The sequence below is a fragment of the Toxorhynchites rutilus genome, chromosome 3 (genome assembly GCF_029784135.1).
Source record: "Toxorhynchites rutilus septentrionalis strain SRP chromosome 3, ASM2978413v1, whole genome shotgun sequence".
Taxonomy (NCBI): Eukaryota; Metazoa; Arthropoda; class Insecta; order Diptera; family Culicidae; genus Toxorhynchites; species Toxorhynchites rutilus.
The window spans coordinates 189,974,306-189,996,086 of NC_073746.1; the positions used below are offsets into that span (position 1 = coordinate 189,974,306).

The 21,781-nt window shown below is 42.3% G+C and overlaps 2 protein-coding genes across 7 annotated transcripts in view; one reads left to right on the forward strand and one right to left on the reverse strand.

The window, feature by feature from the left end:
• Nucleotides 1–21,781, forward strand: part of LOC129780339 (uncharacterized) — an 81,391-nt gene that overhangs the window by 16,199 nt on the left and 43,411 nt on the right. The window lies entirely within an intron of this gene.
• LOC129780338 (ras-specific guanine nucleotide-releasing factor RalGPS1) overlaps nucleotides 1–21,781 on the reverse strand; it is a 64,859-nt gene that overhangs the window by 8,627 nt on the left and 34,451 nt on the right. The window contains exons 7-8 of one of the 2 annotated variants that reach the window (XM_055788490.1): nucleotides 13,274–13,504; nucleotides 12,383–12,472 (exon numbers count right to left, since the gene is read on the reverse strand). In XM_055788490.1, the coding sequence (XP_055644465.1) occupies nucleotides 12,383–12,472; nucleotides 13,274–13,504 (321 nt within the window). The remainder of the gene's footprint in view (nucleotides 1–12,382; nucleotides 12,473–13,273; nucleotides 13,505–21,781) is intronic. The other variant, XM_055788491.1, reaches the window with a different exon arrangement.

The window sequence follows — 21,781 nt, forward strand, 5'->3', positions numbered from 1 at the left end:
ATCTGGAATTCCATGGATATCCTGCTTCATGGACAGATCAAAATGCACAGAGGAATCGATGTAGTCAGGAAAACAAACACGGTTGGGACAATACGAAGAAGGATCAACCTGCATGGAGACGAATTCATGATATGAGCTCATGAATCCAGAATGAAAATTTAGCTCGATCAGCTGCTCAAAATTTCCGATCACCAATGGGTTCATAACCTTACACCGGATGAGGAACCGAAAAGATAATAAATTGAAGCGATCTTTTAGTGGGAGTACGCCTGCCAAAACCTCGAGGCTCATGGTATGCGTTGAGGGCATACATCCCAACGCAATACGGAGACAAAGATACTGAATTCGCTCGAGTTTGATGAGGTGTGTTTTGGCAGCTGATTGAAAACAGAAACTGCCATACTCTATCACTGAGAGAATAGTTGTTCGATACAACATAATAAGATCTTCGGGATGGGCTCCCCACCAGGTGCCGGTAATTGTACGGAGAAAGTTTATTCTTTGTTGACATTTTTTATTCAGATACTTAATATGGGCCCCCCAAGTACATTTGGAGTCGAACCAGACCCCAAGATACTTGAAAGACATAGCATGAGTGATCGGTTTACCCAAAAGTTGAAGCTTTGGTTTTGCTGGTCTATGCTTCCTAGAAAAAACCACCATCTCTGTTTTCTCCGTGGAGAATTCGATCCCTAGCCCAATGGCCCAGGTTGAAAAATTGTTCAAAGTATCTTGTAAGGGTCCTTGCAGGTCGGATTCGTTTGATCCTACGACAGACACCACTCCATCATCTGCAAGTTGTCTTAGGCTGCAATTTTGTGTAAGGCAATTGTCGATGTCGCTTACATAGAAGTTGTACAAAAGGGGGCTTAAACATGAGCCCTGGGGGAGTCCCATGTAGGAGACCCGACTTACTGTCGAATCCCCGTGAGAAAAATTCAAATGTTTCTCACAAAGCAAGTTATATAACATATTATTCAATAGAGGCGGCAGACCCCGAGAGTGTAATTTGTCTGACAGGACCTCTATTGAAACTGAATCAAAGGCCCCCTTTATGTCCAAGAATACTGAAGCCATTTGTTTTTTTTCGGCGTAAGCCATTTGAATTTCTGAAGAAAGCAACGCAAGACAATCATTCGTCCCCTTGCCCCTGCGGAACCCATATTGTGTATCTGAGAGTAGGCCATTCGTTTCAATCCATCGATCAAGGCGAAACAAGATCATTTTCTCCAACATTTTCCGTATACAAGACAGCATTGCTATTGGGCGGTACGAATTGAAGTCGGACGCGGGTTTTCCGGGTTTTTGAATAGCTATAACTCGTACTTGTCTCCAATCATCTGGAACAATATTATGTTCCAGAAACCGATTGAATAAATTCAACAAGCGATGTTTCGCCACATCAGGGAGGTTTTTCAACAAGTTGAACTTAATTCGATCCGATCCCGGAGCAGAATTGTTACATGAAAGGAGAGCAAGAGAGAATTCTACCATCGAAAACTCAGAATCAAGATCGCACCTATTTTGTGGTATATCTCGAACAATTTTTTGCACGGGAGCGGAATCGGGACAAACCTTTCGTGCAAAATTAAAAATCCAACGATGTGAATATTCTTCGCTTTCATTCGTTGAAGAGCGATTTCTCATGTTTCGAGCCATTTTCCATAATTTTTTCATTGACGTTTCTCGTGACAAACCTCCCACGAAATTTCGCCAATAAGCACGTTTTTTCCCTTTGATCAAATTTTTGAACTGATTCTCAAGGGCTAAATACGTTTGAAAATTTTCAGGAGTTCCACGTTTCCGAAAAGCTTTAAATGCATTCGATTTTTCTACATAAAGCTTGGAACATATGCTATCCCACCATAGATTGGGAGGCCTTCGACGAGTGGAACCTGGGATGGGTTTCGTTTGAGCGCGAACCGCGCTGTCATAGATCAAACGAGAAAGGAAGTTATACTCCTCCAATGAAGGTAAACCATCTCTGGAATTGATGGCTAGAGTAATCGCGTCCGCATATTTTTTCCAGTCAATGTGTCTTGTGAGGTCATATGCCATGTTTATAGATTCAGAAGAATTCGACCCAATGGTGATGGAAATTTTGATTGGCAAGTGATCACTACCGTTGGGGTCCTGGATTACATTCCACTTGCAATCTAACGATAGTGAATTCGAGCAAAGCGAGAGGTCAAGAGCATTTGGGTTAGCAGGAGGTTTAGGAACACGTGTTGTTTCCCCAGTATTCAAAATGGTCATATTGAAGCTGTTACAAAGGTCATATATCAACGACGAACGATTATCGTCGTACTGTTCACCCCAGGCAGTTCCGTGAGAGTTGAAGTCTCCCAAGATCAATCGTGGCTCATGAAGGAGTGAGCACATGTCAACAAGTTGCTTGCGGCTAACCGCAGCTCTCGGAGGCCAAAACAAGCTGACAATATAGAGGTCTTTGCCTCTGATGTTTGCATGACAAGTAACAGCTTCAATCCCTCCAATAGGTGGAAGGTCAATTCGAAAAAATGAGTGGCACTTATTGATCCCCAATAGCACCCCTCCGTATCTGTCATCACGGTCCAAGCGTATAATATTGAAATCATGGAAAGAGAGATCATCTCGCGAAGAAAGCCAAGTTTCGGACAGAGCAAAAACATCACAATTGAACTTATGAATTAAAAATTTGAATGTATCCAATTTAGGGATAAGACTACACTGTAAAACAGTGATATCTCCGACCTCTCTATTTAAATTAGACATCAAGAGAGATAATCATTGCAAGGAGGGGCCATGTTTGCATCAATTGTTGCAAAATTGTCTTTAATACTGGAAGCATTGAAATGACAATGGTTCTGATGGAGTCGGAAACGTTAAAACACTTGAAGATTTGATCCAAAAGGTCAGACAACTTCATAAATCCCGATTGGGAAGTTGAGCTGGACGGAAAAATAGGGACAGTTGCGGTTTTTTATGTCCCCTCGAGTGCTGGGTCGTTCGAAGGTGAACTATTCCCACGGAAGCCAGGAGGAACCTGATTTTGCTTGTCCGCTGCACTCGTTTTTTTAGGCAAGCTAACAGGGGATATCACCGGAGGGACTTGTGATTGAATTTTGGGAGTGGTCACATTTTTGCGCCGGGGATTCCCTTGGGAAATAAACGGTGTACCCCCGTGAGCTGTGTCCGCTTCCATTTCGTCAACTGGCAACGTGGAAAAGATATTGTGTGAGGAGATTGGATGTAGTTGTTGTTGGGCCTGTGGAGAAGCGCCCTTTAAAATTTCCGCAAAAGTGCGTTTCGAGCGTTCCTTTAAAGAGCGCTTCTGTTTCTCCCAGCGACTCTTGTAAGTTGCACAAGCTGAGAGCTCATGTGGGGTCCCCCCGCAATATGGACGCTTATGCTCAGTCGCACTGCAGGATTTGCCCACATGTTGCTCTCCGCAAGTGGCACAGCGCTCCTTGTTGGCGCAGTAGTCTGCTGTGTGACCAACTGACTTGCATTTGTTGCAAGTCATGGGCTTTGGCACGAAGAGACGCAGCGGAAGCCTCAATTTGTCCACCATAACGTAGTCAGGGAGGGCGGAATCAGCAAAAGTTACTCGAAACGAGTCGGACGGCGTAAATTTTGTTTTTCCCTCTTCCTGGGACACTTTTCCTAATTGATGGCAGTCCAAAATTTTAACTTTCGTCAAAGGGAGCTTTTTAAATCTGCCATCTCCCTCTTTTATTAATGCGCTCGTCAGACCCGTTTCTGTAATCACCCCCGAAATTTCTACGTTATGGCAGGGCACATAGACGCGATATTCTAGTACGAACCTATTGTCGACAACAATCTCGTTAGCTTGCTTCCGATCAGCCACGACAACACGCAGTTTGTTCGGTCGAACCTTTCTAATTTCGACCACGGAGGAATAATTTTTTGTCAGATCTTCCATGATCTGAATGACGTTGAGCGATTTTCCGTTGGGTTTTGGCCGGAAGAAAACAACCCATGGGCCAGATCCAGATGCATCTTCTGGATAGACCTTGACACGCGGAGAGGGGACAACTGAGGGGGAGGACGAGGTCGATTGTTGAGCGGGAGCGGGAACAATTGGGCTGGGAAGCAAGTTCGGGAGATAATCGGAAGCGGGAGCGGGAGATTGAGGGGGCAAAGTGGAAAAGTTTGCCAATTTTCTTGAAGGGGGCTTGTTGAGGTTGATTAACTCTTTCTCTGAAAAAACATCGTCTGAGGGGGGAACGCGTTTAAGCGACTTCCCAGTAGTTAGTGAGGAGGAAACATCAGATTCAATGTCCATATCAAGAGGATCGCACTCTGCTATTATGGCAGATATACAAATATACTTTTTCTTTTTTTTTTAAATCCTTAACCTAATATATATATATATATATATATATATATATATAAACTAAAATACTTAAAGCGCACGGTGCGGATGATTTGTAACGGTGCTCCAATCGAACCACGTGATGATCGCTTGGCACAACAGCAATGGTGTATCGCACCACAATACGATGACGATGGAACGGCACACGCCCGCAGTGGAGGACTTCTCCCTCCCGCTGGTTGTGATTACTTATCACTTCACTCTCGCAATAAAGAAAACACCGTTAGGGCGACACAATCACTTCAGCGAAACCGATAACGGTATTGTTCCAACACAACAACGGACACGAACAACTTTGCGTCCGGCGGCTTCGGACTGCGCGAGCTGACTGGGGGAAATATGTTGAAGTCTAGAGAAAATGTTCATGGCTATAAGATAAGGTATGGCGACCCACGAAAATGTGATCCATATCTTTTACATGAACGATCGCACTTTTGCAGTATTCAAATGGAGCAAAGCATACCTAGAAGACATTGAAAGGAGGATGTGGAAAATATTCAGAGATGCCGGAGATTGGAGAGAGTAGTAAGGAGGACAAGATGATCGAAATCGCTAAGCGATGAAAGTGCTGTACCGCAGTAACGACACACGGAAGTTTTACGATAAATTACGAGAAACTGTCGCGACAAACTTACGTGCTACAAGTCAACACGGTAACCCTCTCACGAACGAGTGTGATATGATTGAAATGTGGAAGCAGTATTTCGACGAACATGTCAACAACATGTAAAAGAGGACGAGAACGACAGGGCAACGGACTTAAGATGACCGAATAACACCCCCCGATCTCCAGGATTTGAGGAGTAAATCTGTCGGCTGAATAGCTACAAGCTGGAGTTGATCAACTGCCTAGAGAATGATTTAAATACAGCGATGATGCACTGGTAAGTGCTCTGCAGTGGGTAATAGTGATAATTTGGAGGGAGAAATTAGGACTTGATGATGTGTGTTGTTCGAGTATCGTGGACAACCTTGAGTCCCTTTGAATCTCGAAGGGATTTACGACAAGACTTCCGTGCTTGTTTCATTCGCTTTGAAAGATGTGGTAAGAAGAGCGGGTGTAGACAAGAGTGGCACGACCTAGAGGAAGTCCGTTTAACTTTTCTGGCTCTGCCGATAACATCGACATTGTTGCACGAAAGCGGTTGACACCAGCAGATAAATTCGAAGACGCATTACTCCAGGAAATCGTGAATGGGCATGTCGTAAGAATGTTTATCGGTTTGTCGTCCAACTGGTAAAAATGGTAAATAGTAAGAGACTACTTAAGCTGTGTCTCAAGAAATTCGTAGGAGCATTGCGGTTGAAGATAAAGCAATATTTCAACATTGGTCATCAATCATGTTGATTTTAATTGAAAGGTAGATTCTAGTGAGTTCTTCCACGATTTCGAGAAGGTAGCAGAAAAATGATTGGGTTTTGGTTTTCTGGTTGCCCAATCGTTATTGGTACCCACGAAAAGGTTGATATGTGATTGGCGTCTATCATTCCCGATAATCGTCAGGGTCTGAACGATCTTCATATTATCAAGTCTGACCAGAGCTAGATCAATTGTTTTCGTGGGTTAGGTCCTGTGGTGGTTTGTTTGGTAAAGCGCATGTGAAAACCACTATATGCTTATTATGGGTGCAATTCGAAACCCTTACGAAACCCTCTATTAGCGAATTCAATTTAAAAAATGTGTTGATTTCAACCTGACACTGTAATAAAGGAAGATGTTTTCGGTTCACGAGTGAGTGTGCGTTATATATGTTGGAATAGAATGACTACCTTTAGCTTAGTAAAATTAACATACCAGGTGGTGCATACAACCTTGGCGCATGAAGCGTATGTTCAAATGTCATATTTTTTTCATTCTCTATTAGTAACCGCTCAATAAAGCACGACTGTTTCGTTTAAAGTAACCGCGAGTTTCATTTTAGTTTTTCCAAGAGTTTTCTCTTCTTCCCCGAGTATTTCCCACGGCTTTGCGAGTGGATGTTCCTACAGGTTATCGGACTCAGTGTCGGAAAAGAGGAAAGAGTATGTTCTGCGCGTAAAAACTGTTGCCGGAAGACTTTCCGAGAACTTTGTGTGCGTCGGTGAAAAAGTACACGAAACAAAATGGTGGATAGCGTTAAATTTTCTTTTGCCAAACTGAACAACACAAACTACGGTTCGTGGATGCTTGAACGCGAGGAAGTTTGGGACGTCATCGAGATGGCCAAGCCGGAGGAAGTGGACGATAGGTTCCAGCAGTGGAAAAAGTATGATCGGAGGGCTCGTACGTCGATTGCTCTTTTCGTAGAGGACAGCCAGCTGCGCTTCGCCAAGAAAGCGAAAACTGCACGAGAGATGTGGGAGAACCTTCAAGCCTACCACGAGAAAGCGACGATTGGGAACCAGGCGTTACTCCTCCAGCGGTTGTGCGCGTTGAATCTTGGTGAGTGTGGCGATGTGTCCTTCTAACATTGAGCAAATGGAAAATCTTTTTGAGCGTCTCGAAAATGTTGGTGTTGAGCTGGGAGAGCTGCTAAGAATCATTATGTTATTGCGCAGCTTGCCTCCATCATACAGCAACTTCGTTACCTCACTGGAGAATCGACAGCAGGAGGACCTGACGATGGACCTGGTAGTTACACGATTGCGGGATTAACATCAAAAGCGCGAGAGTCAGCCGGGGAGTCATAAAGAAGAAAAAGCGTTAAGGATGGATGCGAAGCCGAAAAGTGAAAAGAAAAAGTGTGGTGTTCGGAACGTGTGGACGGAACTGGTAAACGTATTGCGATTACGCTGGAGTACGTTTTGTACGTGCCTGCCTTGGAAGGGGGGCTCATATCCGTCCGGAAGCTGGCACTGAAAGGATTCGACATTGTTTTCAAAGCGAGTGAAATCAAGTCCGCGGATGATGTTGTCGTAGCGGTTGGTGTGATGCACGGAAACCAATACATATTGAAAGTGGCCGAGCGGTGCATGATGGTAACCGGGAACCACCTCGAGCGATGTCAACACATTTGGCATCGACGAATGGGTCACCGGAGCATGGACATCATGGGCGAAATCCAACGAAGGAGTTGGTGGACGGTATTGTGATGAAGGATTGCGGTGAACGGATCTGCTCACATCCAGAATCGTCTAACGTCAAAGGCTGTCGACCAAACTCCGTTTGAGCTGTGGACTGGATCGAAACCGGATCTTTCGAGGCTGCGAATTTTCGGTTGTCAAGCTTACGTGCACATCCCGGACTTGAAGCGGAAAATAAGTTTGAGCCAAAAGCGAAGAAGTTGACTTTCCTGGGATACTCCGACAACCATAAGACGTATCGCTTCGTGGACTGTGATACGGATCGGATCACTATCAGCCGGGATGCGCGGTTCATAGAGTTAGCAAACGGTTCCGAACAGGAGGAGGAGAAGGTGGTTGTTCCTGAAGATCCAGCGGAACTGAAGAGTGACAGCGAAGACCAAACAGTGATTGTGATGGGAGATCGAGGCGAGCAAGTGGCAGAATAGCCTGAAGAGCCCGACGAAACAGTGTATGAAGATACGAATGACACAAACCAAAGTGACTTTTATGGTTATGAGGACTATGAATACGGAGAAGAAGAATTGAGAAGAGAAGATCGTCGTACGCGTGGAGTGCTGCCTAGAAGATTACACGACTATGTTGTGCGACAGGTATCGCACGATGAAGAGCCGAGTGACTATAGGGAGGCACTAGCTGTACCTGAGTGGAGGAATGCGATGCATGATGAGATGAAGGCGCACGAAACTAATCAAACGTGGAAGCTTGTGAAGTAGCCTGCCAGTAAGAAGATTGTAGGATCAAAGTGGGTGTATAAGTTGAAGAGAGATGAAGCCGGCAGAATAGTGAAGCACAAGGCTCGTATCGTAGCTCAGGGGTACACCCAAGCGTTTGGGATCGATTACACGGAAGTTTTCGCTCCAGTGACTCACCAGGCGACACTGCGGGTGTTGTTAGCCGTAGCCGGAAAGAAGAATTTGACGCTGAAACATTATGATGTGAAGACAGCGTACTTGAACGGCACCATCGAAGAGGTACTATATATGCGGCAGCCCCCGGTCTTCGAGGTGGCCGGACAGAAGGAGGCGGTATGCAAGCAATACAAGTGTATCTACGGGCTGAAGCAATGAAGCTGAAACAAGGCACTGCGTGCGGTTCTTCTGGAAGTTGGATTTACGCAATGCGAATCAGATCTTTGTCTATACGTACGCCCAGGTGGAGCAGCAAAAATTTACCTACTCGTGTACGTAGATGATTTGCTGATGGGATCGACAGATGAAGCGGAGATAGATGGTATGTTCAGCAGATTGCGGGAGCGTTTTGACATTACGTCACTTGGGCCAATGAGACATTTTCTTGGTCATGAAATTCGGAGAGGTGATTACTACACGCTGCGACTGACAACCTACATCCAGGGTTTGATCAGTAAGTTCGGTATGATGGATGCGCACCCTGTAAGAACACCGATTGACCCGGGATACGTTGCGGCGAATGAGAATAGTAAGCTGTTTGGGGACAAAACCTTGTACAGGAGCTTGGTGGGAGCGTTATTGTACCTGGCGGTGAACGCAAGGCCGGATCTAGCGATTAGCGTAGGCCTGCTGGGAAGAAAAGTCGCCGAACCAAACAACAGTGACTGGAGTGCAGCTAAAAGAGTTTTGCAGTACCTGAGTGCGACCAAGAACTACAAGTTGAAGTTTGGTCCGAAGGATGCATGGAACCTTATTGGTTATTCAGATTCGGACTGGGCCGGCGACGTTCGAACTCGTAGATCAACGACTGGAGTGCTGTTCTTTTTTGGCGGAGCACCAATTACTTGGGTGAGCAAAGGTCAAGATTGCGTTGCCCTGTCGTTACTCGAGGCAGAGTACAATGCACTAACAGTGGCTTGTCAGGAGGTGATTTGGTTACGTCGTTTGTTGGGAGACCTGGATGAACCACAGACTATTGCGACAACGGTTTTTGAAGACAATCAAGGCTGTCTCTCCTTTGCGAAAGCGGAACGAGTAAGCGGTCGTGTCAAGCACATCGACACGAAAAATCACTTTATTCGTGAGCTGTGTGATCGTAAGGAGGTGCAATTATTTTACTGCCCATCTGGCGATATGGCGGCCGACGCGTTGACGAAACCTTTGGGCCCGTCGATGCTCAACAAGTTCGTGGAACGAGTAGGACTATCGGACTAGTGTCCTGTAGTCATTCAGGAGGAGTGTTGGAATAGAACGACTACCTTCAGCATAGTAAAATTAACATACCTGGTGGTGCATACGAACGAACGTGATGAATTATAGAGGTTTTAAACTTTTCAGTTCATTCGCCTCTAAGGTGGTGCATACAACCTTGGCGCATGAAGCGTATGTTCAAATGTCATATTTTTTCATTCTCTATTAGTACCGCTCAATAAAACACGACTGTTTCGTTTAAAGTAACCGCGAGTTTCATTTTAGTTTTTCCAAGAGTTTTCTCTTCTTTTCCGAGTATTTCCCACGGCTCTGCGAGTGGATGTTCTTACAATATAGCCTGAACTTAAGGATATCAAACTGAATTTTTTAGATGATAAATGTACAGTGTCGACGTCTGTTGGCGGTATTCGTGATTTCAAATTACTCACGAAACTCACTACTGTCAACGCGAATATACTCTTCAAAATTAGAACTGATATTGGATTCCGATTCTAATAATACTATAGCAGAAGCAGCAAGACCAATCCCCTTTGCCATGTTTCGGGAGGGAACTAGTGTGGAACTACGTTCAATCTGTGTGAATAAAAAACATTTTAATAGTAGTTACGTTGGTACTGAACAAACACGAATTCGCTATATGTTTCTTGTCAATAAACTGATCGAAAAACGGTAGTCATATGTTCATACTTTTGCGATTATAAGAATCTGTCCTCTGAGTTATAATATTGGTATTTCTGTAAGATGTGCGGTATGTTGGTGCGGTGAAATGAAGTACACGTAAATAAATAAAAAATGGCAACTGATTTAAAAAAACCCAACTTTTTTAGCATGCCACAAAATTTTAAATCAATTTAGAATAATTTCGAATAAAAAAGCATACACCAATCTAAAAGAATAAGGCTTTTGAACACACTATTGTTGTGCAATGCAGCGGAGATAGATGGTATGTTCAGCAGATTGCGGGAGCGTTTTGACATTACGTCACTTGGGCCAATAGACATTTTCTTGGTCATGAAATTCGGAGAGGTGATTACTACACGCTGCGACTGACAACCTACATCCAGGGTTTGATCAGTAAGTTCGGTATGATGGATGCGCACCCTGTAAGAACACCGATTGACCCGGGATACGTTGCGGCGAATGAGAATAGTAAGCTGTTTGGGGACAAAACCTTGTACAGGAGCTTGGTGGGAGCGTTATTGTACCTGGCGGTGAACGCAAGGCCGGATCTAGCGATTAGCGTAGGCCTGCTGGGAAGAAAAGTCGCCGAACCAAACAACAGTGACTGGAGTGCAGCTAAAAGAGTTTTGCAGTACCTGAGTGCGACCAAGAACTACAAGTTGAAGTTTGGTCCGAAGGATGCATGGAACCTTATTGGTTATTCAGATTCGGACTGGGCCGGCGACGTTCGAACTCGTAGATCAACGACTGGAGTGCTGTTCTTTTTTGGCGGAGCACCAATTACTTGGGTGAGCAAAGGTCAAGATTGCGTTGCCCTGTCGTTACTCGAGGCAGAGTACAATGCACTAACAGTGGCTTGTCAGGAGGTGATTTGGTTACGTCGTTTGTTGGGAGACCTGGATGAACCACAGACTATTGCGACAACGGTTTTTGAAGACAATCAAGGCTGTCTCTCCTTTGCGAAAGCGGAACGAGTAAGCGGTCGTGTCAAGCACATCGACACGAAAAATCACTTTATTCGTGAGCTGTGTGATCGTAAGGAGGTGCAATTATTTTACTGCCCATCTGGCGATATGGCGGCCGACGCGTTGACGAAACCTTTGGGCCCGTCGATGCTCAACAAGTTCGTGGAACGAGTAGGACTATCGGACTAGTGTCCTGTAGTCATTCAGGAGGAGTGTTGGAATAGAACGACTACCTTCAGCATAGTAAAATTAACATACCTGGTGGTGCATACGAACGAACGTGATGAATTATAGAGGTTTTAAACTTTTCAGTTCATTCGCCTCTAAGGTGGTGCATACAACCTTGGCGCATGAAGCGTATGTTCAAATGTCATATTTTTTCATTCTCTATTAGTACCGCTCAATAAAACACGACTGTTTCGTTTAAAGTAACCGCGAGTTTCATTTTAGTTTTTCCAAGAGTTTTCTCTTCTTTTCCGAGTATTTCCCACGGCTCTGCGAGTGGATGTTCTTACAATATAGCCTGAACTTAAGGCTATCAAACTGAATTTTTTAGATGATAAATGTACAGTGTCGACGTCTGTTGGCGGTATTCGTGATTTCAAATTACTCACGAAACTCACTACTGTCAACGCGAATATACTCTTCAAAATTAGAACTGATATTGGATTCCGATTCTAATAATACTATAGCAGAAGCAGCAAGACCAATCCCCTTTGCCATGTTTCGGGAGGGAACTAGTGTGGAACTACGTTCAATCTGTGTGAATAAAAAACATTTTAATAGTAGTTACGTTGGTACTGAACAAACACGAATTCGCTATATGTTTCTTGTCAATAAACTGATCGAAAAACGGTAGTCATATGTTCATACTTTTGCGATTATAAGAATCTGTCCTCTGAGTTATAATATTGGTATTTCTGTAAGATGTGCGGTATGTTGGTGCGGTGAAATGAAGTACACGTAAATAAATAAAAAATGGCAACTGATTTAAAAAAACCCAACTTTTTTAGCATGCCACAAAATTTTAAATCAATTTAGAATAATTTCGAATAAAAAAGCATACACCAATCTAAAAGAATAAGGCTTTTGAACACACTATTGTTGTGCAATGCATGCATTTTTTGGAAAGGTAGAAAATATGCGTAATGCAATATCCTAAATAAACTCACCAATATTTGCAGCGACAAGACTCACTAGGTTTAAATGTTGCACCACAATACTGTTTTTGAAAATTTCGTGGCAAGCTTGTGCTACGAAATCTAGAACATGAATGAAATATTATAGGGAAAACAAACATATATGAGTTTCAAGAAAAGCAATACATATCATTATGAAAAATGTTGAGTGGTTGCTATAGAACAAATCGGATTTTTTTTTTTTTTTTTTTTTATCTGTATTATAGTGATTTTCAACTCATTTGGCTGGTTCGTCACTTTTACTTCCATTTTTGGAAGAATGTCGGGAGTGAGAATTGAACTCGTGACCTTTAGCGTGAGAGGCATGGATGTTACCACTACGCCAGATCGCCTCCAAAACAAATCGGATGACAAATACAACTACAGAGAACATATATACAAATAACACCTTATTATCTTGTATAAATAGACAATCGTCCATTTTAACGAATATTTCTAATCTTAGGTCGTACGGAGATGTGTCAAACTTGTTTTAATTGCTAGGTTAATTGTTGATTTTATGTCTTGTTAATCATAACACTGATCAACGTAAATGGAAATACGTTATGAAGTGCGCAAAGTGAGGAATGGTGCAAACTGACCATTTGTCAAGAAGTACACGCAAGACATTTAGGGAAGAAGTATAGAAGCATTTAGATTTTAGTACTCTCTGAGGTATGACTTGATACAACATTCCAAACATTCTGAGCTTCATACACATTTAGAGTTGTGAAATACTGCCATGATGTATTCTGATGCCACTTTACTATATGTATTGTTACATTTTCAGCAAGGGATGTGAACACATATTTTCGATGTTATTGATTGCTTTTCTCAAAAAGCTCGTTTCCCAAAAATGACAATTCTTCAATTTGGTCTACTTACTTCGTTCCCAGACTTCGGCATTTGCGGTGTCCAATGATTTTCGAGGCAGAGTTATTGGTTGCTGATACAGGAAACCGCATGGAGTTCGATTTTGCTGGGGACAAATTTAGAGAGGCTAGTGTAGAGGGTTTGCTGTCGTTACAACCGATAAAACTATCCTGCTTAGAGCCTGTGGTTTTGCTGATTGTCTGTAACGATGATGGTGTTAACGGTTCCAATTTGAGTGATTTCCTGTAAATGTTTGAATATTTGTTTAAGACCTAATAAAATGCAGCTATAATAAAAAGAGAAGTTGGCTATCGATTTTATGATAATTCAAAAAAGTTTAGAATGAAAAATGTATGATTAAGGAGATTCCTGCGTGGGGCCAAGCGAATATTGATCGATGACTCGGGAAAGGAAGCGGGCATAACGGATACCGAGCGCAGCACATAAAGGTGCGGCGGCTTATCAAGGAAGTGAAGTTGAACAGAAGGACCGGCTCTTTGGAATTCATCAACGAAAGCAAGACCTATGGAGGCGCGTCAACGCGCTGAATTGGAACAAAAGATTCCATAATCATATCCAACTTGATTTGTGTTTTGGGTGGCAACTTGATTTGTGTTTTGAAATTCCTGTTTTTTCCCGGTTTTCCTGGTAGATTTTTTGAAAAATTCCAGGTTTTTAATATACATGCAAACACTCTACAAGTTTGCAAAACAAGATGAATTAATTTTTTCTCTGTTGAAGATTGTCGTAGAACAAAAAATATAGTAAAACAAACAATAGAACTGTAAAAACGGAACAGAACTATTGAAAACAAAGTTAAATAAAATAAAACTCGCATATACAGGGAGAATGTTTTTTTTTTATTAATCCGTTTATTTTTACAGGCTCAGTTACATAAGTTTAATGGAGCCAAACTCTTAACTATATTTCAACTAGCATATATCAACATGTTGTTTCCTTAATTCTATGGTTAATGAAATAGGAAACCGATTACTCGCGGTCGACTCGAGTTTCGAAGGGTGACACATTTTCATTAGGAAAAGGATGGGATGTAAGGAGATGTGTGTTTACACTCGCACTCACATTCACATTCACATTCTCATTCACACTGACACTTCACACTCAATTCTTAAAACTATCCTTACATCTAATATGTATTTACAATTTAACTTATTCTAATGTTAGTAGGAAGGGAACCGATAGCTCGCGAAGGACGAAAAGGAGGGGAAAAGGATGTATGAACAATCACACTCGAAGATCGATAGCTTTAAGGAAAACATATATTTGGGACATGTAATCAAGGTCTAACCGAGCCAACACATCTCTCACCGGCACATTGGACTGCTTTCCTCCAGCCCGAAGGGAGTTTTCTAAATTCGATCTGGCGACAAGATACAACTCGCACGACCAAACAACGTGTTCGATATCGTGGTAACCATGGCCACAACCGCAGAGATTGCTGTCGGCAAGATTAAAACGAAAAAGCAGCGCGTCTAACGAACAGTGATTGGACATGAGTCGGGAGAAGGTGCGAATAAAGTCCCGACTCAATTCCAGACTTTTGAATCACGGATTGAGGCTAACCTTAGGGATAATTGAGTGGAGCCACCGGCCCAATTCATCTTCGTTCCATTTGCGTTGCCAGTTAACGATGGTATTTTTACGAACTAAAGAATAAAATTCGTTGAAGGCGATTTGACGCTGATAAATTTCGCCTTCAATTGCACCTACCTTTGCTAATGAGTTAGCCCTCTCATTACCCGGAATTGAGCAATGTGAAGGGACCCAGACAAAGGTAATGACATAACAGCGTCTGGATAAAGCACTCAAAATTTCTCGTATTCTCTCAAGGAAGTACGGCGAGTGCTTTTCCGGCCTCACTGAACGGATAGCTTCGACAGAGCTAAGACTATCTGCTCAAAATTTCCGATCACCAATGGGTTCATAACCTTACATCGGATGAGGAACCGAAGAGATAATAAATTGAAGCAATCTTTTAGTGGGAGTACGCCTGCCAAAACCTCGAGGCTCATGGTATGCGTTGAGGGCATACATCCCAACGCAATACGGAGACAAAGATACTGAATTCGCTCGAGTTTAATGAGGTGTGTTTTGGCAGCTGATTGAAAACAGAAACTGCCATACTCCATCACTGAGAGAATAGTTGTTCGATACAACATTAGAAGATCTTCGGGATGGGCTCCCCACCAGGTGCCGGTAATTGTACGGAGAAAGTTTATTCTTTGTTGGCATTTTTTACTCAGATACCTAATATGGGCCCCCCAAGTACATTTGGAGTCGAACCAGACCCCAAGATACTTGAAAGACATAGCATGAGTGATCGGTTTACCCAAAAGTTGAAGCTTTGGTTTTGCTGGTCTATGCTTCCTAGAAAAAACCACCATCTCTGTTTTCTCCGTGGAGAATTCGATCCCTAGCCCAATGGCCCAGGTTGAAAAATTGTTCAAAGTATCTTGTAAGGGTCCTTGCAGTTCGGATTCGTTTGATCCTACGACAGACACCACTCCATCATCTGCAAGTTGTCTTAGGTTGCAATTTTGTGTAAGGCAATTGTCGATGTCGCTTACATAGAAGTTGTACAAAAGGGGGCTTAAACATGAGCCCTGGGGGAGTCCCATGTAGGAGACCCGACTTACTGTCGAATCCCCGTGAGAAAAATTCAAATGTTTCTCACAAAGCAAGTTATATAACATATTATTCAATAGAGGCGGCAGACCCCGAGAGTGTAATTTGTCTGACAGGACCTCTATTGAAACTGAATCAAAGGCCCCCTTTATGTCCAAGAATACTGAAGCCATTTGTTTTTTTTCGGCGTAAGCCATTTGAATTTCTGAAGAAAGCAACGCAAGACAATCATTCGTCCCCTTGCCCCTGCGGAACCCATATTGTGTATCTGAGAGTAGGCCATTCGTTTCAATCCATCGATCAAGGCGAAACAAGATCATTTTCTCCAACATTTTCCGTATACAAGACAGCATTGCTATTGGGCGGTACGAATTGAAGTCGGACGCGGGTTTTCCGGGTTTTTGAATAGCTATAACTCGTACTTGTCTCCAATCATCTGGAACAATATTATGTTCCAGAAACCGATTGAATAAATTCAACAAGCGATGTTTCGCCATGTTTCGTGAATATTCTTCGCTTTCATTCGTTGAAGAGCGATTTCTCATGTTTCGAGCCACTTTCCATAATTTTTTCATTGACGTTTCTCGTGACAAACCTCCCACGAAATTTCGCCAATAAGCACGTTTTTTCCCTTTGATCAAATTTTTGAACTGATTCTCAAGGGTTAAATACGTTTGAAAATTTTCAGGAGTACCACGTTTCCGAAAAGCTTTAAATGCATTCGATTTTTCTACATAAAGCTTGGAACATTGGCTATCCCACCATAGATTGGGAGGCCTTCGGGAAATGGTGGAACCTGGGATGAGTTTCGTTTGAGCGCGAACTGCGCTGTCATAGATCAAACGAGAAAGGAAGTTATACTCCTCCAATGGAGGTAAACCATCTCTGGAATTGATGGCTAGAGTAATCGCGTCCGCATATTTTTTCCAGTCAATGTGTCTTGTGAGGTCATATGCCATGTTTATAGATTCAGAAGAATTCGACCCAATGGTGATGGAAATTTTGATTAGCAAGTGATCACTACTGTTGGGGTCCTGGATTACATTCCACTTGCAATCTAACGATAATGAATTCGAGCAAAGCGAGAGGTCAAGAGCACTTGGGTTAGCAGGAGGTTTAGGTACACGTGTTGTTTCCCCAGTGTTCAAAACGGTCATATTGAAGCTGTTACAAAGGTCATATATCAACAATGAACGATTGTCGTCGTACTGTTCCCCCCAGGCAGTTCCGTGAGAGTTGAAGTCTCCCAAGATCAATCGTGGCTCAGGAAGGAGTGAGCACATGTCAACAAGTTGCTTGCGGCTAACCGCAGCTCTCGGAGGCCAATACAAGCTGACAATACAGAGGTCTTTGCCTCTGATGTTTGCATGACAACAGCTTCAATCCCTCCAATAGGTGGAAGGTCAATTCGAAAAAATGAGTGGCACTTATTGATCCCCAATAGCACCCCTCCGTATCTGTCATCACGGTCCAAGCGTATAATATTGAAATCATGGAAAGAGAGATCATCTCGCGAAGAAAGCCAAGTTTCGGACAGAGCAAAAACATCACAATTGAACTTATGAATTAAAAATTTGAATGTATCCAATTTAGGGATAAGACTACGACAATTCCACTGTAAAACAGTGATATCTCCGACCTCTCTATTTAAATTAGACATCAAGAGAGATAATCATTGCAAGGAGGGGCCATGTTTGCATCAATTGTTGCAAAATTGTCTTTAATACTGGAAGCATTGAAATGACAATGGTTCTGATGGAGTCGGAAACGTTAAAACACTTGAAGATTTGATCCAAAAGGTCAGACAACTTTATAAATCCCTATTGGGAAGTTGAGCTGGACGGAAAAATAGGGACAGTTGGGGTTTTTGATGTCCCCTCGAGTGCTGGGTCGTTCGAAGGTGAACTATTCCCACGGAAGCCAGGAGGAACCTGATTTTGCTTGTCCGCTGCACTGGTTTTTTTGGGCAAGCTAACAGGGGATATCACCGGAGGGACTTGTGATTGAATTTTGGGAGTGGTCACATTTTTGCGCCGGGGATTCCCTTGGGAAATAAACGGTGTACCCCCGTGAGCTGTGTCCGCTTCCATTTCGTCAACTGGCAACGTGGAAAAGATATTGTGTGAGGAGATTGGATGTTGTTGTTGTTGGGCCTGTGGAGAAGCGCCCTTTAAAGAGCGCTTCTGTTTCTCCCAGCGACTCTTGTAATTTTCACAAGCTGAGAGCTCATGTGGGGTCCCCCCGCAATATGGACACTTATGCTCAGTCGCACTGCAGGATTTGCCCACATGTTGCTCTCCGCAAGTGGCACAGCGCTCCTTGTTGGCGCAGTAGTCTGCTGTGTGACCAACTGACTTGCATTTGTTGCAAGTCATGGGCTTTGGCACGAAGAGACGCAGCGGAAGCCTCAATTTGTCCACCATAACGTAGTCAGGGAGGGCGGAACCAGCAAAAGTTACTCGAAACGAGTCGGACGGCGTGAATTTTGTTTTTCCCTCTTCTTGGGACACTTTTCCTAATTGATGGCAGTCCAAAATTTTAACTTTCGTCAAAGGGAGCTTTTTAAATCTGCCATCTCCCTCTTTTATTAATGCGCTCGTCAGACCCGTTTCTGTAATCACCCCGAAATTTCTACGTTATGGCAGGGCACATAGACGCGATATTCTAGTACGAACCTATTGTCGACAACAATCTCGTTAGCTTGCTTCCGATCAGCCACGACAACACGCAGTTTGTTCGGTCGAACCTTTCTAATTTCGACCACGGAGGAATAATTTTTTGTCAGATCTTTCATGATCTGAATGACGTTGAGCGATTTCCCGTTGGGTTTTGGCCGGAAGAAAACAACCCATGGGCCAGATCCAGATGCATCTTCTGGATAGACCTTGACACGCGGAGAGGGGACAACTGAGGGGGAGGACGAGGTCGATTGTTGAGCGGGAGCGGGAACAGTTGGGCTGGGAGGCAAGTTCGGGAGATAATCGGAAGCGGGAGCGGGAGATTGAGGGGGTGAAGTGGAAAAGTTTGCCAATTTTCTTGAAGGGGGCTTGTTGAGGTTGATTAACTCTTTCTCTGAAAAGACATCGTCTGAGGGGGGAACGCGTTTAAGCGACTTCCCAGTAGTTAGTGAGGAGGAAACATCAGATTCAATGTCCATATCAGGAGGATCGCACTCTGCCATTATGGCAGATATACAATTATACTTTTTCTTTTTTTTTTTAAATCCTTAACCTAATATATATATATATATATATATATATATATATATATATATATATATATAAACTAAAATACTTGAAGCGCACGGTGCGGATGATTTGTAACGGTGCTCCAATCGAACCACGTGATGATCGCTTGGCACAACAGCAATGGTGTATCGCACCACAATACGATGACGAGGAACGGCACACGCTCACAGCGCCCGCAGTGGAGGACTTCTCCCTCCCGCTGGTTGTGATTACTTATCACTTCACTCTCGCAATAAAGAAAACACCGTTAGAGCGACACAATCACTTCAGCGAAACCGATAACGGTATTGTTCCAACACAATAACGGACACGAACAACTTTGCGTCCGGCGGCTTCGGACTGCGCGAGCTGACGAGAATGTTTTTAAACGGTTTCATTAACTTTCTCTGTAACATGTAAAACATTCCGAAGAAAACGAAAAGAGAAATGTAAATTTAAAAAAGTAGTTTAATGTTTTCATTATACTAATACTGTTACTCAGTGGCGTAATGAGGGACGACAGCGCCCCCGGCAAACTATAAAAATGGTACTCCCAAAAAGTACATTTTTTTTCGTTTTATCACTAGTTTTGAGATTGTGATATTTTGTGAAAACTACTCACTTAAACCAATGTTCACGTTGAGCAGTTTATTTGTATTTAGAAGGCTAGAAATATCATTACCAGCTTCGCTTATTCTCTAGCCAAATACTTCTCTTGCAGCAAAATGATCCACAATTGTATCTGAATCAAGGCCTTAGCGATTCTTTAGCGATTTTTTTTTTCAATGAATTGCCAAGTCATTGAGCCGGCCTTGGCTTATTTTAGAACGCAGATAGTTTTTAATCAATTTAAGCTTGCTGAAACTGCGTTCGCACGATACCATTGTAACTAGAAGCGCCAGTGAAATTCTTAGCGCCGTTTCAATGTTAAGAGAAAATGCTTAGAGAGAATATCTGCGAATAATGTTCAAGGCGTCGTAGAGTTCAGGTCAGTGAATAGGTCCTTCATCTGCGGCTTAAAAACTTTCACCTTTCTCTATGTTGATTGCATCATTGAATGGAAATGACATGAATTATATTATGAAATATCTTCAAATCATCTGCCAAACTCATTTCGTAACTAAGAAATTTAATCTGCATGTGTTTTAATCTGCTGATTTAGTCGCAATAAGAGTTGCTTAAAGTTTTGTCTCCTGAAATGTGCTTCTGAGAGTGTTTTCAGTTTTTTTCAACGATGTTTCAAATTTAATTCATTTTGCTTCGCTTGGATGGCACAATGAAAAACGAGACCATGCACCCATTTATAATCATTTATTGAGGATATGATTTCTTAGCAGTTGCCATTAAATTTAAAAAAAACTTGGCACGTCGGAGTGTAATATTAATAAAAATATTTGACTCACTATTCTCTTGTCCTGAATTTGCGTTTCTGCAAACTGATTTCTATACGTAGTTAACTATTTTAACTAACTATATTGACTATTTTTAATGTCAAATTCCTCACATCATCGGATTTCTATATTTTTGCGCACAGTATTTGCCGATGGATACAATGGTAATTGATAAAATTTGAGATATTATCATTAACTTTGCGAAACATTGCAAATCCATTATGATTTCCAACCGTGCAAGGAACTCCACCAATCGTAATCGATCCCAATTTTTTTATTGGAAATCACGTTTTAGCGATGAAGGACTTGAACGAGTTGTATATGTATTTCGACATATCGTTTGTCCCTTCATTGATAAAAATTTGTTAAAAATTCTTCTTCATTAGACATATCCCGCAAACACATTTTTATGGATACATATAACCAGGCGGTATCAGTTCATTCGTCGAGTTGTACTTTTAGAAACAATAATTCTCCTGATGTAACAAAACTCCTTTCTTTGTATTCAAAAGGCTTTAATAAAATTTTATTTATTTCAAATAATGCAATTGTGGCTGTTTTCGACTAAGTATTCGATCTTAAGAAAACTCGAAAGAACAAAATCTGCAAAACATTAATTTGGAACCAACGATACTTTCTTTTTATTTTAAATTTTTTTGGGTACGACCCTTTGTACATGACGGATTTTAGTAACGTGTACATATCAGACAGGTGGTCGATTAGAAAAAGCTACGCGGCCGACGATTTTTCATGAAAAAATTCCTTTAAAAAATAGCCACCATTTTCCGGATTTTCAAAAACCCCTATATGACACTTTAAGTATTGTCCTAAAGTTTCGAAATATTTGTTGGAATTCGTTCTGCGACACCCCGTTGCTTCAGTACCGATACCACCAGCAAGGTACCGATTTCTGACAGTATCTACGCCTCCAGCTCTTAATGGCCTTAATAACCATTAACCATTAATCGTACACTTAAAAAATAAGAAATACATCTTCTATTATACATTAACCAAAATACCCGAATACTTCACTTTATTCCTAACATCCTAAAAAATATAAAGAAAATTCATTATTTTTCGTCCTTTCGGACAGGGGTCCGCCCTTAAGGCAGTATTCTAGTCTAGAAATTTGAAAAAAAAATTTTTTTTTTCTTTCATACTTATGTAGTTTAGGCATCCAAGAGTATACCCTAGAAAGGATATATCGAAAATCCTATTATTTACCGAGTTAGAGTCATTTTAGTAATGCGGACCTA